This window comes from Chaetodon auriga, chromosome 18 (genome assembly GCF_051107435.1).
Source record: "Chaetodon auriga isolate fChaAug3 chromosome 18, fChaAug3.hap1, whole genome shotgun sequence".
Taxonomy (NCBI): domain Eukaryota; kingdom Metazoa; phylum Chordata; class Actinopteri; order Chaetodontiformes; family Chaetodontidae; genus Chaetodon; species Chaetodon auriga.
This window is the reverse complement of record NC_135091.1, coordinates 3,826,305-3,842,909: the sequence shown is the minus strand read 5'-3', so window position 1 is coordinate 3,842,909 and position 16,605 is coordinate 3,826,305. Positions and strand designations below refer to the sequence as shown.

Here is a 16,605-nt window from a genome sequence, read left to right as displayed (position 1 = left end):
AACAGCAGTGAAGTGGGTCTAACTTACTGACTCCAGCTGGTCCATGAGTTTGACCAGGAACTTTCGGCACTCTGGTGATTTACTGTCCAGCTTCATGCCTGTCTGCATAGCATACAGCCGACCTGCAGGACAGGAGAGAGGAGAGAGGAGAGATGAAAGGTGGACAGAATTAAACATCTTTTTACTGCTCAGTAAAGTCCATTCCTCTGCAGCCCTGTTCAAAGGTCTGGCCGAGTCATATGGAAGACTCATTACACAAAGTCCTGATGAATTTTTCACAGCAGAGCAGCAAAGCAGCCAAGCCGAGGATGTTTCTCTCTCCTCTGCAACGGATCAAATACAAACCCACACCGGACCAGAAGGAAAAAGGCCAGAAAGATTTCCACCTGAGCCACCGCAGGCATGATCGCACAGAGAAGACTCTCCGTCAGAACTCCAACTCCCACAATCCCTCATCTGTCAATTAGTTCTGCAGTCAGATTCTTCTCTTCATGTCTCTTCAAACCTTGCAGAGAGACGACCTGAGCAGCAGCAGGAGATATCTGACTGTCTGCTAGTCTTACTGACTGACTAACTGACTGACTCGTTTGAATAGATGGACTGCAGTTTGGCAGATAAACAAACAAATTACACGACTGACTTACTGCAGATTAAACCCAATGAAAGCAGACATACACACACGTTATACGTATTTTAACAAGCAGGGCATGAAGTAAGTGAAAGGAAACTCCACCTTTACCAGCTGCAACATCACAGCATTAATTCATAAATAACTATAATCCAAGAATATATATTATTCTGAAATGGGAAATTCTATAAGTATTAGCATCAAAATACACTTCTTGTAACTTTTTGTAACAGAGTATTTTCACACTGTGGTATTGCTACTTTTCCTTAAGTCAAAGCTCTGAGTACTTAAGCATGTGTTTATTTAAATGCTGAAAAGGAGAACTTTTACATTTTATCTTTAAAACAAGTGCCAACAAATAAACAATACATCTCCCCAAAGCTTTATAAATTAAACCTAGTTAAACTTGAATTTGTATTGAAATGTGAGTTACTGTCCTCAGTTCGTGGTCTCAGTCCACTGATACCTGCAGAGGCATCACTGAAGACGCGCTCACTTGAAACAGATGGAGGTCATTATAGTTAACCGTACATCACTGCAACAAAGTGCATTATTCAAGGACTCTGGCGGAAGAGTGATTGATTTAAAAGCTGTCACTTTCACCTCTTTTGAGTGAAATCCTGCAGGCTACGACCGGGCAAGCCTGTCATCACAGAAATGGATCATAAGGTTGTGATCTTCATTGCGACTTTGCCAATATTTGCCATCTTCCCTCTGACACACAGCTCTGCTCGTTCACCGGAGCGGCTCCAGGGTCATTGCCCAACACAGAAGCCTTCAGTGCTGATAGGCTATTACTTGTGACATATGGCCAATCAGAAAGTGCTGTGGGCTGAGCATTGAGCCTATATGAGATTACAGAGAAGAGACTACAGACAGAGAGAGGCAGCAGCATCAGAGCCAAATCGGTGCATTTTCACATGAATTTGTCTTATTTTCAATCGAATTAAAGAAAGTAACTCATCATAATTAACAAATTCCCCGTGAAGTTTACTGTTTCAGTGCACTGATGCCATTTTGGACAATAAAGCTTTTTGTTGCCTCTGTGAGGAATCATGTATCCCTAACATTTGTGCCAGCATCAGACCCAAAAATGAATGACTCTTGCTTACACATTTTCTCTTCCTAATGAAATGCAAAATGGCAGAAATAAAACTGAGAATGTTGCTTTCTGTTGACTCTTCAGAGGTTGAAGGTGTAACTGAAACTGCTGAACTGATGCAGTAAGCTTCAACCATCTGGTGCAGCAAGAAAAGAAAAAACAAAGCACTAAAACTTATTTCCAGCCACTTTTACACGTTTGTCACGTGACAGTGTGTTACCAGACGAGAATCCACATGTTGCTGTCCTCCACACTGTGTGCGGCAAACCCTCGGTTTCCACCTCATGTTCAGTGTTTGAGTCATAGTGCAGTCTGACTGTCCTGCACAGCATCAACAGAACAATGTCGCACTTCTCGGGGCAGAATGATGGGATGTCACCGCCAAGCCGCCAAGCCCCGTGCCAGTCAGTATTTCCAAAAAACACCAGCGTGACACACATGTATGCATGTACTCGTGTGGAAGCCACAGAGGCAGTCAACCAGTCTGAACAGAGACAAAACAGCCAGCAAGTCCTGAACCACTGAAGCAAACGGTCAGCAAGTCGGGCGGTTAGCAAGCCGTCAAGCGACAAAGAAATCCTTTGTGCTTTACAGCCATACAGCGCAACATTCACTTTGACTGTTCACAGACAATGAACTGTAACACAGAAGGCTTTGACAGCAGAGAGGATGTAAGGCCACAGAAACTGAACAACGTCAGCCAAGCCAAGACTGGCCTGCTCCTTCTCAACCACGTGTTCCCCCAATGCAAGAGCCCCCTGCTGCTCATGGAAGGCACTGAGTGTTCGTCTTCACTGTGAACATGCAGCTTTATCACGTTCAGGTCTTCATCAACCATAAGCCTATGGTTGATTAAGGTGGAGCTGGACATCCTGGCCTCCAGCTTGTTCAAGAGGATGTAAGAAGTGATGAAGAACAGTCTCACAACTGTCGCTCCTCATAGGACGCTGATTGGTCTGCACCACAATGGTTTTAGCCACAAGCACCTAACTTTGAGTCTGGCAAGATGGATTCTCGGTTCATGTGATCTCGTGTGATCTTGTGAATCCAGCCAGGTAGTGAAAACTAGCCAGACAAGGACCAGGCGAATGTGAAGGGATACATGGTATGAGCCATGGTAACTTAGACCAACCTTATTGAAACCATACAGAATTCCTTAAAATAAGCCTGGTTTATTTTGGTAAGCTGGTTTAAAAGGTACTTTTCCCACCGACCCTTATGAAACAGGTCATTTTACTTGCAAAATGTGATGGGATTGTTTTTTAGGCATAACTCTTGTGGTAAGCAGGCAATGCTTCTATTGGTCCACTGTTTCAGTCCAAGAGGAAAACAGGACTCAAGTAATTGTAAGTGGTCGAAATGCCCATAATAACCTCTGATTGTTATTTGCTGAGATTATAGGGTCTTTGATGGTGCTTTCCACTCTGCTTCACCTCATTTCTGCCCGGTATGCACATAATTAGAGTGTCAGTGGTTTGGCTACTTCCTATTCCATTGTATACCATTCACGTCTCTAAAACAGTAAGTTTCAGATGGACAGCTGCTGTTGCTGCCAAAGCATTCAGACAGTGACAGACAGTGAGGTGTGCACTGATGTCGGTAAGGAAGGAGCTAACAACTACACTGACGGTGTTACGTGAAGCACTTTGTAGAGGGTTTTGCCTCAATATTTCAGTCCATGGCACACCGGTCGAACATTCTCCAACAACAGGGGACATTTTAATGGTAAATAATAAAAATAACTGACTATGACACAGTGATCCAACAAATCCAAACAGTTGCACAAACTTAACAGGTCAAACAGTTGACTTCACAAATGACCTCATAACTAACATTAAGCTAGTCTATTCACCATTAGTCGAGAGTTTTTCTTCTCATAATCTCCTTTGATTGCTTTCATCCGGCTTCTTCAGTTGGAAAATCGCTGAGATGTCACATCATACAGCTCTTTTTTTTTTTATTCCCACAGCTCTACCAAGCAGTTCCTCTGTTTCCAAGGCCCAAAATGAAGCCGTTTCAGCTAAAAATCGCCTTACTCAACACAGTAACGACAACAAATACACAGCTGGTCCAGTGACGGCATCGCTAATACTGGGCGTGCACAAGCATGAATACGTATCCTATATGCTGTTGGGGTAATGATCCGTTTGAAAGCATGGCAAACTGACCAAACTTCATCAAACACGGGCAAACACTAATTGAACATATCGAATCTGATGAAACATCTCCAAACAATGGCAACAGACAGCCACGGCACACCAAACAAACATCTGTGTTTGTCTGTTTGCTGGAGAATGTTAAGATTTCACTAATGGCTATTTTCAACATTGTTCTGGGGGATTTCAATCTCTTTTTGCACACATGCATCTATCCAACATCCATTCTCAAGAAAAACATGTCTCAATGCATACCTTTGATTTCTCCGTTATCAGTCTCATCTGTGTGGTTCTAGAGATGGAAACACAAACAGAAACATGCTCAAGGGGCTTTTAGCTCTCTAATTCTTGGGACTACTTGGTCCCAGAGAGGTTTTTGGGATGGGGCTGAGAGCTGCCAAACCTCAGCATTTACTGGCAGCCTCTTACAGTTCATTTGTTACGACAGTGTTTTCATTGGGTTGCACAATACACACATGAGCATGTCAAGCCCAATCAATACCAATTACTGCACAAATGCAGCAGGAAAACCTGGGATGTACATGGTCTCCACAGAGACTTCAACAACCATCAGTATTAGTGCAGAGATCAGAAGCTGTCAATCTTTTCACCAATCATCATCTACAGTAATTATATTCATTTCTCAAAATGAAGGCAGTAATGATTCATTAGTGTTGCTGTGCTTCATGTAGTCATTTAAACCGTTTTAAAAAGGTTTTCATGCATCCAGGTCAGACTCACACTCAGTGTTACTGCTCAGGAAAGATTCAACACTTCTGTAAGGAGGAGTTTTAGCGACGGTGAAAATCAATCTCAAAGTGACAGCTGTCATCCAGTGTGACGCTATAAAAAAAAAAAATCTGTTTTACAGGGAAGAACTAGCACTAATATAAAGTGTGCTGGCAGAGCGCCACAGCCTCGACGCAATTTTGACGTTGGTTGTGAGGAATTTGTACCGATCTGAAACTGGGCCAAAGCAGTCTGTCACATAAATGACAAGGACGTTATTATGGAGAATAGCTGTGTGCGCCTCTATGAGAGGAGAATATGCTCCGTGTGAAACGAAGAGGGGGGGCTACAGAGTTAAGGCACTGTCAGAGACCCTGCGTACAAGCTGTAACAGAATGCCACTGTTAGTGTCTTCAGAAACCATGTCGAGACGAAATACCACATCAGTAAAACACTGCAGAAATACTGACAACCTTCCATGTGACAACAAGTGGCTGCTCAAAAACTGGTTCTGGTGACTACAGACAACAAAAACATCCAACTCACAGCTGGTTTACCAAGAGCACAGTAAAACCTGAGCAACACCACTACCACTGCCTCTCTTCTACAACAGGGCTCGACTTAATCAAATATTGATTTTATGAAGAAAAAATAATTTCCCCGTCCTTGCTTCATGGGAAAAGGAAAGAAAGCTGAGTGGGTTTTCCTGGTTTCCATCAGATTTACTTTCAGAAGGGAAGAAACACTTGAATATCTTTCAAAATGCCCCCTTATGATTTTTTAATATTGGGCTCTTCAAGTAACTGCTGATGATCAGAATACTTGGTTCTCATTTCCAGTGACTATAAATTACTTTAAGAGGACAACTATTCGCAGCCAGCTCAGTGCAGGTAAACGGTGCCATCTGAGCTCAAAAGGCATTGAACGAATTAAGTGAAACCACTTCAACTTTAAATAAATTGCCATTGTGCACACTTGTACACACATATATGTAAAATGAAAGTAAGCAGAACTCTGTCTGTCCCCCAGAGACAGGGATAAGGTACCTCCAGCTCATTTATCATGTCAATGATCCAATCTGCGTGAAGCAGCGTTTGAAACTCAGCCAAACACAGTAAGCCAGGGAGCCGCTGGTGAATTACGACGCTTCATTACAGCTAAACAAATCAAGGCTTTGACTCAACCCGTTATTGATCGGCCTGTTCTGGGGTGCAGGTGATGTAAAATATTGGCGTGCATTAGCAGGCTAATTTAGATAGACCTGCTGATGAAGGGCTGAGGCTGAATGATGGATAAAATACATCAAACGTCCAAAAAGGACAGAGGCACTTAAGCTCAATCTGATTCAGCCTTGAAGACTGAATGGACTGTGCCTAACGCTTGGCAGAGATTAGTAATAAATTAAAAGTTTGCTCACTTAATGACAAATGAAGAAGCACATCATTCAGCTTAACTCTCTTTGGGAAAAGTCTATCACCTAAAGTCTACATAACAAACAATAATAAACTAGAAACTAGACTATTTTGGGGGACTATTTTCAGAGGCGGATTAATCCACATATGGTGCTATAGTGAGTATTTGGGGCAGCGGGACGGTGTATGCGGGTTTGAATCGAAATAAACTACACTGTGCGTGTTCATTGTAATTAAGGAACGCTTCACCCAGTGCAACAGTGGGGCTCATTCATGTGTTCTTAGCAGTTTTTGGACAACAATGGAGTTCTACGGCTCAGAGGAAGAAGATACATCAGGCTTTGATATAATACAGCACTTCGTAGTGGATACATTGAGTACTGGTTTGGGTGTGTACGTGGGATTTGTTGTCAAGAAGAAAAATATATCTGGAGCGCTCACTGCGTCATCTCTACTGTCTGTAATAAAGGCTTAGAATTCCACAGAAATACTTACAAAAAATACAGAATATTGCCAGACTTTTACTTTAATACATCACACAACACTCACAGACACAATCTGACTCAGTTGGGCAAGTTAAGCTTCATGCCCTCATGGTAATGTATGGCCTCTCACATACACACACACACACACACACACACACACACACACACACACACACACACACTATACACACAGAGTTACAGCTAGACTCAGAGGCCCAGACACATGGTGCTGCTGACCTCCAGTGGTCTGGCTGGATCACTGGTCCACTTCAGCACACAGCAACCACTGTGGCTGCATGCCAAACAGGAGACACCCACCCTGCACCCTGCAGAGCTTCCCACCGCTCTAAAATAAGTCTTCACGGGACAAAAACACCATGTCATTACGCTTTTTGTGGGTAAAAAGACTTGGAAATAATCCAAATCAATTCCCATACAACCTTCTCCACCTTCCTAGAAGCCCTGTCAATCACTTCTGTCACAGGACATCAAACAAACTTTCCCATTAAAACAGCCCAACTCCCTGATCCCTGACTCTTACTTAATCCACTAAGTACCCTATCTGAGGAAAAAGACATTACAGCAGCAGCCATGCTGTTTGACTGACAGGTGATCTCTGGGGATTCAGTGCAAAACATGACAGCATCTGACATTTCGGCCTCAAATGCTCACTTTCTATTTTCAGCTATACCTTCATGACAAGAAGCAAACATTTGAACAGATCGGCCAAAATGTAACTGACCTAATGCTGCACTATCGGCTGATACCACAAACTGAGCACCTCGCAGCCGCTTTCACTTTGCTCTACAATTTCACAGTCTGTTATGTGCAGGATTAATAAATCTTATTGATTAAATTCACATCACTTAGAAAATCTGTTTATTTACACGTATTATTAAATATCTGTGGCCATCACACAGCAGCAGGAACCATATGAGCATCTCTAAATTAAGAATGGCCATTTTTCCACATGTGGCACAGCAGTAGCAACTTCATTAATTATTAACGGGGAACAGTATGAAATTGCAGGGGCTGAATATTAGATTTCATTGCAAAACAAGTAAGACCCTCCCAAGCCTTATGACCTAACAGTACTTGTTAAAACACACACAAACAAAACTTAAAATACAGGGTTTGGCGATACCCTGTTCACTTTACACAGAGTTGACTGCGTCTTGGGCAGAAATGACCCCCAACCTGTTAAAACTTTATCTGAGGCTGGAAATATAATCGGAAATTGGAGAGTGTCCAACTATCAATTTGAAGGTCATTTCCTCTCCTCAAACATTACGGCTGAAGGGTTAAAGAGCTGCCAAGAATTCGTCCTTATTTACAGCAACCACTCCAGAAGCAACCAAAAACCTCGAAGCCGGTAAACCATCTCTCACTCTTGCTTTTAACCTTGAGGAAATGATTTGAGGACGCCTGCTTGCTGTCATGCCATTTTAAACACAGCTTAATAAATAAATTCGGAAATTTCCATTGTGTCTGTTCATTTCACGCGTAAATAAAAACGGGAAAACAAGACGATCTTTTGGAGAATACAGTTAACGCACACAAACAGTCAGCTTGGCTTGATTCAACACAGAAAGTGATGTTTCCATGCATGTCCCCAACACACACATTCATCATCACCGCTCTCATCTCAGGCTAAATCCACTTCCCAGCTGGCCCTCTGCCTCTCCTTCACCCTCATCCTCCACTCTCAGTCATCTGCAGCCAACCAGGGATCAGTAATGAGCCATGCTGAGTCTCTGATTGGTTGTGTTTCCACAGCAAGGCTGAAGGAAACTTTCCAGGGACATCAAAGACTCAGAAAATGACCACAAATACATGACAGTAATACTGAGCCTTCTGGAAATTACAGCCCTCGAACTAAATGTTTTTAATTAACGCTGTAAAGTCAAGATGAACAAACTTAGAGTGAAAAGTGACAGAAATGGCGTGACAGAGTGGGCTGGATAAGAGAACAAAGAAGATTCAACCACAAACTGACCAGAGCGATAACAACAACCTAAAGCCTCATCATCTGACTACAAGACTGTTCAGATCGGATTCTGTTTGCCCGGTCACGTGTCGTGTAACACGCCATCAAAAACATCCTGTCTTTTAATGGACAGAAACTGACCATACAGTTATAATTTGGGATATCGCAATCAGGTTTTTCTGGCCCTGGTCCCAATCAAAGTCATTTGATATTATTGATAAATGCAAGCTGTTGTTCTTTTACGCTGCTCACAAAACCAAAATGGTATAAATGAATGAATAAATAATAAGCCATAAAAATAAACTGTTACTTATGTTGGAGTGGGGAAGATGAATTGTGGAGTCTCACAGCCAGAGGAAAGAAGGCGCTCTGTGGTCTGAAGGTACGGCAGCTGTATCGATAATAAAAGAGGAGCACGGAGAGCAGGCTGCAGCAGGGTATTGTTTTTAGTATCCTTTGGGCTCTCTGCAAGTGCCTCACTTCATCAATATCACTGATGCTCAGTGGGTACAATAGGTAGGCAATATGGCCAAACTATGTTTAATATCACGACTAAATGTTGTGCAAATTCAATTTAAAAGTGGCTTAAAAAAAAAACATATGGTACCATGCTGCATCGCATTGGATTATTTTCTTTTTAATTTGGAAATTTCATACAAACAAAAGACTCAACCCGTAAAACTCACATTATTTCAAAGTGGAAGCTTTAAGGTTCAACAGAACAAGAGAGATGCAGCAGAGGTTCATTATCACAAACAACTGTCGCTCTCAGGTGAGATCGTGGAAGCAGTCCTGAGGCCTGAATCACGTGACCGTTGCGGGGTTGGATCACGCTGCCCGCCCCAAATACAAAGCAGAGACAGTAAAGCTGTTTCCTCATATCAACTCGGGACTAAGTTAGCAGAATCAGGACATCTTAAAGCACAAGTGGCACAAACTGGAAACTCTGCGCACATCAAACACGACTTTCATTGATTTCTCTTGATGTCTCTCGACGTATTGGTTTGCACAATTATGGACGTAATGTGCAAAACTAGATATTCAAATGGTTCGAACCTATGTGCGATTTTTTTTTAACAGCACTAATCGAACATCATTTTTGGCCAATTTTGACAGTCCTAGAGTGGAGGAGGCGTGACTATCCATCTGCAGAGTGTGGTTCTGAGGCCCAGAGTGTTGAGTTTGCCAGTCACTTTAATGGGGGAGATGGTGTTGAATGCTGAGCTGAAATCACCAAACAGTGTTCTGATGTAGGTACTATTTTCGAGGTGTGTGAAGACTAATTATCTGAATCTGCTGGTAACCGGTGAGGCTCCAGCCTGGCTAGGATGTTGTCTCTGATGTGCTGGAGAACCAGTTTGTCAAAGCCTTTCATCAGAATGGGAGTGAGTTCAGGGGTGATAGTAGTTTAGAGGAGACCCTGCAGGAGAAACTGTATAAGAGAGCAGCTCTGCAGCAGCTGTTGTTGCTGTTAGCAACATTGCTACTACCGAAAAGCACTGGCAATGTCCATAAAAGCACGGAACATCACACATAATGTGCTACTCTGTGGTGTCAGTTCACTTTAAAGTAAAATGAAGTCGCAGCATAGTGGTGTGACGAGAAAAGAGGCACTATGAGTGACGTGTCCCTGCTCAAGGCAGGAAGTAGTAATCCTGCTGAAGCATTAAGCTGTCAGTGTCATTCTTATTTATACATTTCTCATGAAAAGATAGTAGTAGTAGCAGTATTTGCTGGGAGTAAGAGTGTATATCTGTAACGCAGACTGTTGAGAGCTTGCCCTTTTTTGTCGGTTTAAAGCCAAGTGCTCCAAGATGACAGTTGATTTTAAGAAAATAAAAGTTTGGTTAAGAGAGAAGAAAAAAAGGGTCATTTCTAATGTTAATCTAATCAATTCTTTTACACCTTTCTTGTCACTAGATTTTAAATATCTCTCTCTTTATCTGTCTTTCGCGGTTTCGCTTTAGTCACATGGAGCATCGTAGGAATTTGTGGGTGATTAGTCAGCCGTGCCTGGTACAGGCTGGTATACATGGACGAGCCACACTTACTGAATTAGCATGCAGCTTGATAAACTACGATGATCCTGTCTAACAAATGCTGACTTTATGGTAAGATGTAAGAAGTTTACACCAGCTGTTTTCTGGTCTTGCCCAACAACACCAAAAGCCACCTGGTAAAATGGCACAACGGACTCATTGTAACTGGAAATTAAAATGCCACGCACTTATCAAGTAAAGAATTCTCTTTTCCAGTTGGATAAGCTTTCCTTCAGCTGTCAGAAGAAACGCGCACATATCTTTGTCAGCATGTTGGACACATGGTTTTGATCTGACAGGTTTTTGTTTTTTTATGCTTTTCCATACCTCTTCATGTGCATCTTGCCTCAAGCAGCTCCCCCCTGTCACAGCTCAACTAGGTCAGACGCAGACCCCTGCTGCATTAAAGCCTGTGCGCTCTATATTATCAATCAAAAGTCATCTCAGATAGCTTACCCTGCTTCAAGATTTGGGCTACTTGATACATGAGAAAACGTTATCTTATGCTTACCTAAAAATATCGTTTTAATAAAAAATCTAAACCTGTACATGTTCCACTTGAGCATTATGATCAAACGTTAAAATTTTATTTAAAAGAAATAACTAGTGCCAGGTAATATAGCTGTAAGTGATAAATGCTATTTCTGTTCAGCACACAGGGGCTCCAGCGACATATCAAGTGCCAATATTGAGACCAGGCTTCAGCAATGAGAATTCTAATATTTGGCACCTATGATCAATCTCTCACAGATGTTATACTTCCTTAAAGTGTATTATATTTTTATGATGTTTTGAACAAACATTAATCCATTTTCAGCAGCAGATTGCTCTTGATTTCTCCAGAAAAACCTGTTTTTTCCTTCAAGTGAGGAATGTTTTGGTATCAGTGCTGAATCTCATACATGCAAGGGATCGTAACAGCACTTAAAAACAATACTAAGCAAAAGACAATAGAAATTCACATCTAGCAGCAATAGAATAGCAGATTTACAAGTTGCAATTACAAGAAGACACAGTGTGCCAGACAAACTCATCAGTCAGTGACTCGTCATTTAACAGCGTTAAATGATCTTGCGGGGCAGTGGGGTGGAGCCCATTCTTTCGAGCTGAGCCAGCCATGCCTGACGGTGGAGACTCATGACTGTCTGTCACTGAAACGAACACACAGTGCCAACATGAAACAAGCTGGACGAGGTGTTTACCTCAGCAACAAGTCGGGACTGTCCGCTAACTCTGCGGCAGGTAGCAAGTGCGATTAACTTGAGGACTTCCACACATTTGGCTGACAAGGTGCTGAAACTACCAACTGACTTCTCCTCCATTCAGCTGGATAAAAAAGGGCAAGTGAAGCCCTACAAAACCACGATGTAGAGTCTCAGATGTCTGCCTCGGTAATGAAACAGTTTCGGAAATTCTGATAAACGTATAACGTTACAGTTGCCATGACTCAAGGCAAACGTTAGCCGGCTAATGAAGTTTGGTCTATCGAAGCTAACGCCGCCAAACTTATGATTAGCTAACGTTAGAGTGCACTTTGATTCAAACCTGCAGCTCAGCGGCTTGTTAATGATTTGAAACGCTCATTGTCTGTCACCAGTTCATGAATAAACTCCCGGTTTAGACAGAAGTTAGAGGCTAAGCTAACCCACTCTCAGCTGTCGGTTCAGGTAAACAAAGCTTGGATGCTAACAGTAGATACGGCTAACATTAGCAGGCACACAAACTTACAGTAGTAAGACACGACCGGGTCCCGTTTTTCGTGTTCCTGTGCGGTCCGCAGGTGGTGCTGGATGGGTTTGAGCTGGGGTGGTAAAGCCATGTCTGCTTAAAAAGCCTCCAGGAGGCAAAAACACAACAATGAGACTGAGAGCAGGTTCCCTGTTGTTGTTAGCAAGTGCTCCCCTCACTTCCGCGTGTATATCCAATAGGAGCGGCCGCCCACGCGGGACAGATGACGTCATCCGCTGTTCAGGTGCCCCTCCTGGATCGTGACAGTGAAGTTTTCTTTATCCAAAAAACATGTTTGGGGAGATTTAGACTGGATATTAAATATTCTTGTGACTTCTGTGATTAAAAAAAGTTTTTTTTTTCCATTCGGTCTTTCTTTCATGGTATTTACACAAAAATATGAATGATATTGAGCATTTAATCGGGAGAAAGATTCTCAAATAATCCATCTAACATAGAAGATAATGAGTTAATAGTGAATTTTGAAGGCAACAAGATGGATAAAGATGACATTTTCTAAGCACATCATATATATATATAGCTGTCTGAATACGAAACCAAAATCAGAGATGTTAAATGCAGTATATACACATAGTAGGTTTTATTTGTTTATTTTCCTATAACTATGTGCAACACCAGCATATTGCTCTGTTTATGAAGAATAAACAGATTTATGACAGTTATAAAAGTAAGAACCAGAAGAACCCTACTGTTGATTCACTGATTTTGTTTTGTGAATTTCTTTAATTTAGAAATTACACTTCACTTCACTTAAGCTTCACAAAAAAACTTGATAAGCCAATCTTGACAAAAAAAAAAAAAAAAAAGTAACCTAACAACCCATCTTCACCTGAAGATGGTAATTGCATTTTGATCCGGTAAAGAACACTTGGAGGCCAACAGAAGTCGGCTGTGGAAGATCAGACTCATATAAAGGTTCCACTCAGGATATTCAGGTTTGAGACCAGGTTAAAACCTTGAGTCTGCAGACAGGCATACATGCCAAAATATGTTCAAAAATAAACAAAACTAAGACAAACTGAACAAGGCAAATCACAAAAAGCACTACAAATGAACAAAACTGCATCATTTCCCAGAAAGCGGGTGGGCCTGGAGCATACAGGTCTGTTACAGTTAAGAGAATCTATTGGTAAAACTGAGCTTGCGGTTGAGTGAACCTGTGACCTGAGAGGCACAACAAAGGACAGACTATAACAGTTTCAAGTTCTCTGGGCTTTTCATAAAGCCTCACATGTGATGAGTGTGGTCAGGCCTGTCTGCTGCTGTTTTCCTTGGTCCAAACCATAGTGGAAATCTTCGTTGGATGTGGTTCGTGTAGGTTCACACTGCCCTGTTCCAAGTGAACCGTGGCTTGGAAGCAAAAGTTCCATGAAGTTTAGACACCAGTTGTGGTTAAGGGTTTGGGTCCGGAGTCTGGGAGAATCCATGGGCTAATGGATAGATGACAACTCTGATCCAAGCCCACCCACTTCCTTGGTGATTCGTTTTTGCACTTTTCGGTTCGGATTGCACCGAACTTTATATCTTTATCCCTTCATTTGTTGACTGGATTAAAGGAGCTGCACTGATGCTGGTTAAGATGAGTCATAATCTTTCACAAGTTGTGGGGGGAAACACTTAAGTCAGGAGTCAGTAAACCATAATAAGAAACTGAATTGCATTTGATTGATGTTGCATTCCAGCAATTTTAAGAGAATATTAGCAGGGTTTTTTTTTTTCAGGAGACTGTTTTTTTCACACACACACACACACACACACACACACACACACACACAAGGAAAATGAGGAGGTGCAAGTACTTTTTTTTCCAGCTGTGGATATTGTCTGCCGCTCCTCCTCTCAGACTGAATACGTCATCATCGGTATGTATGCAGTCTGACTGGAAAAACCAGGACAAAAAAAGTCCTTACAGCACTTGCTGCTGCTCATACAGAGTACTGCTGCGGGGGCACAGTAATAATTGAAGGCAACCTTCAATTATCAACATTTTTATGCACTCAGAGAGGCTCACAAGGACTATGACAGCTGGACAGTCGAAGGACATTTATCTTATTCTATTTCAAAAAGGCCAGCTCTCCGTGTATTCAGACTTCCTCGCACTTGAGGACTTTCATACAGGTTCCAGTGAAGCCCTTGAGTGACGAGGGCTGTCCAAATCCACAGTTCATCAAGTCCATAAGAGGTCTGAAGCAGACTGTCTGAGGACTTCTTTAGAATCTGATCTCAGGGTAGACTTACAATATGGATGTGACTAAGTGCAACAAAGGAATAATGGTAATATAATGGGTAATAACCCATTTATGTTATACACAATATATAGTCCAAATGTACCATACTGACTGTTAAAGACGTCTGTTCTTTTTTTTATTGCACACATGCAGAGTACACATAGACCTTGTGAGTTGGTTTTACAAGGGTTTACTGTGTGTATCAACCATCTATCTCCGCTGAATAAAGTGTAGACCCTGAACACATCTTGCATAAACTGCCAGTGTTGAGAACCATTCAGGAACATACATTGAGCTGAGTCACGGGGGCAAGAACTTGCATTTATATCCACGGAAATGAATGACACTTAAAGTCCTGTCTCATAGCTCATTTTTTCCCCATCCAGCAGCCTTGCAGATTTCACATCATGATGACAGTCAGCATCATATGTGTGACCAAAGTTTGTGAGCGCTCCGTCCACAAGTCCAGAGGGTGGACCTTTGGGTTGGTGCAGAGACAGAGAGGCATCGTGTTGCAAATGTCTGGAAGTGTGCCTCCTTCTTTTCACCTACACTAACTTTTTGTCCTTTCTTTGACTTCTATCACACTTGTTTTGGATAAAGCACCATATAAATTAATGTAATTGGATTTATGAGACCTGTCAGTTAAAATGGGGATGGGCTTTATTTACCGCTGAGCAGCAGCAGACATGGAGTACATAGTCAATGAATTTCTCCTGCAAGGAATCAATGTGTGTCTCTGTCCATTTATCTAATCCTCTCCTGTATGATGGGAGACCATTTCTAGTGCTTAGTAATTATTAGCTTATTAAGTCAAAAATCAGGAATGGCTCCACTTACTCTTACTGCTAATTGTCTGAGAATTTTTTGGAACATTCATTGTCAATAAAATACCACAAAATGGTAAAAATGACCTTCAGTTTGACAGAAGTGAATGTGACATCTTGAGACTGAACAACTGGAAACTATTGGTGCTGCCACAAAAAAAGTCAGGGAATCATCATTGTCACTAGGAATCATCCTCAAGGGATCAATCATTTTTGTATCAATGTCAATTTATCCAGGAGATATTACTAAATTTCACCTAGAACCACAGTGCTTATTGGCTCGACACAGAGCAATTGCTATTATAGCTAAAAATAGATAACGCATCATCAAAGTGATTTTATGTCATGTTATAACAAGGCAATAAATGATTCTTGATCAAAAACGAAACAAAGACAATTGTCGGACATTTTTAATCAATCATCTCAAGACAAAACAAACAGGAGAACAACTGGTCATCTGAACAGAAGCAAACAGAAAGACAGTTTTGTTTCAATATTGGTCATAAAGTGTGCCTCTTTTTCTTTGACATAGCTGCGAGGTGATGGACAAAGTGAGTTCAATACAGAGACAGACGAGTCTTAGCTCCATTTTAACCTGTAACAACATTAGTAAAAATCAAAGATAGAAAAATTAAAGCTGAATTTTAAATGTAGTGTGCTGTGTGTTGTGTCATAGTTGATGAATTTTCACAAATTACCCTGATATTGGTGGTGAGAAGAAGCATCAAGACATTAACGATACAGTCCCTGATTTCGTAAATAATTTTCAATAGTACCAAAAACCCAATATACAGTACCTCCCAGCGCGATGTTGATATTTTACAACACAGTTGAGTTCATCGAAAGAACAGTTTGGGATTTGGTGGCGTTATTTAAAAAAATCAGGGAGTGTATCTGTAAGTTCTTCATCAGACTAATAATAATATATTCCAATCTCTACAGTTATTCACCAGAATCTTATCAATGACTCAAACTTGTCAAAATACACCTGCTTTTCAAGAACTAACTAAAATCAATCATTCTAAGACAGTTAACCACAGCTTCATGTACAAATCTGAACAAGTTCTTTACCAAGACGAGCCTGTAGGTTTAAGCCTGTGGAATAACTTTTAGTATGTTAAATGGTTAGCTTTTGCAAGATTAGAGATATTAATAGTGCTAGCTTTCACATGGCATACCTTGTCCATGCGTCCCCATGGAATAGGTGGTGCCGGACGCTTGGTGGCGTATTGGCTACTCACAGGGCTAGTAGGCAAACTACTG

General features: G+C 41.5%; 1 protein-coding gene across 3 annotated transcripts in view; it reads right to left on the bottom strand.

The window, feature by feature from the left end:
• The window catches only part of vta1 (vesicle (multivesicular body) trafficking 1), a 47,732-nt gene extending 35,271 nt beyond the window's left edge, over window positions 1-12,461 (bottom strand). For 2 of the 3 annotated variants that reach the window (XM_076756487.1, XM_076756488.1), the window contains exons 1-2: window positions 12,267-12,460; window positions 28-122 (exon numbers count right to left, since the gene is read on the bottom strand). In XM_076756487.1, coding sequence (XP_076612602.1) covers window positions 28-122; window positions 12,267-12,357 — 186 coding nt within the window. In that variant the 5' untranslated portion in view covers window positions 12,358-12,460. Of the gene's footprint in view, window positions 1-27; window positions 123-12,266 lie in introns of all 3 variants that reach the window. The other variant, XM_076756489.1, reaches the window with a different exon arrangement.
• Window positions 12,462-16,605: the final 4,144 nt, after the last annotated feature.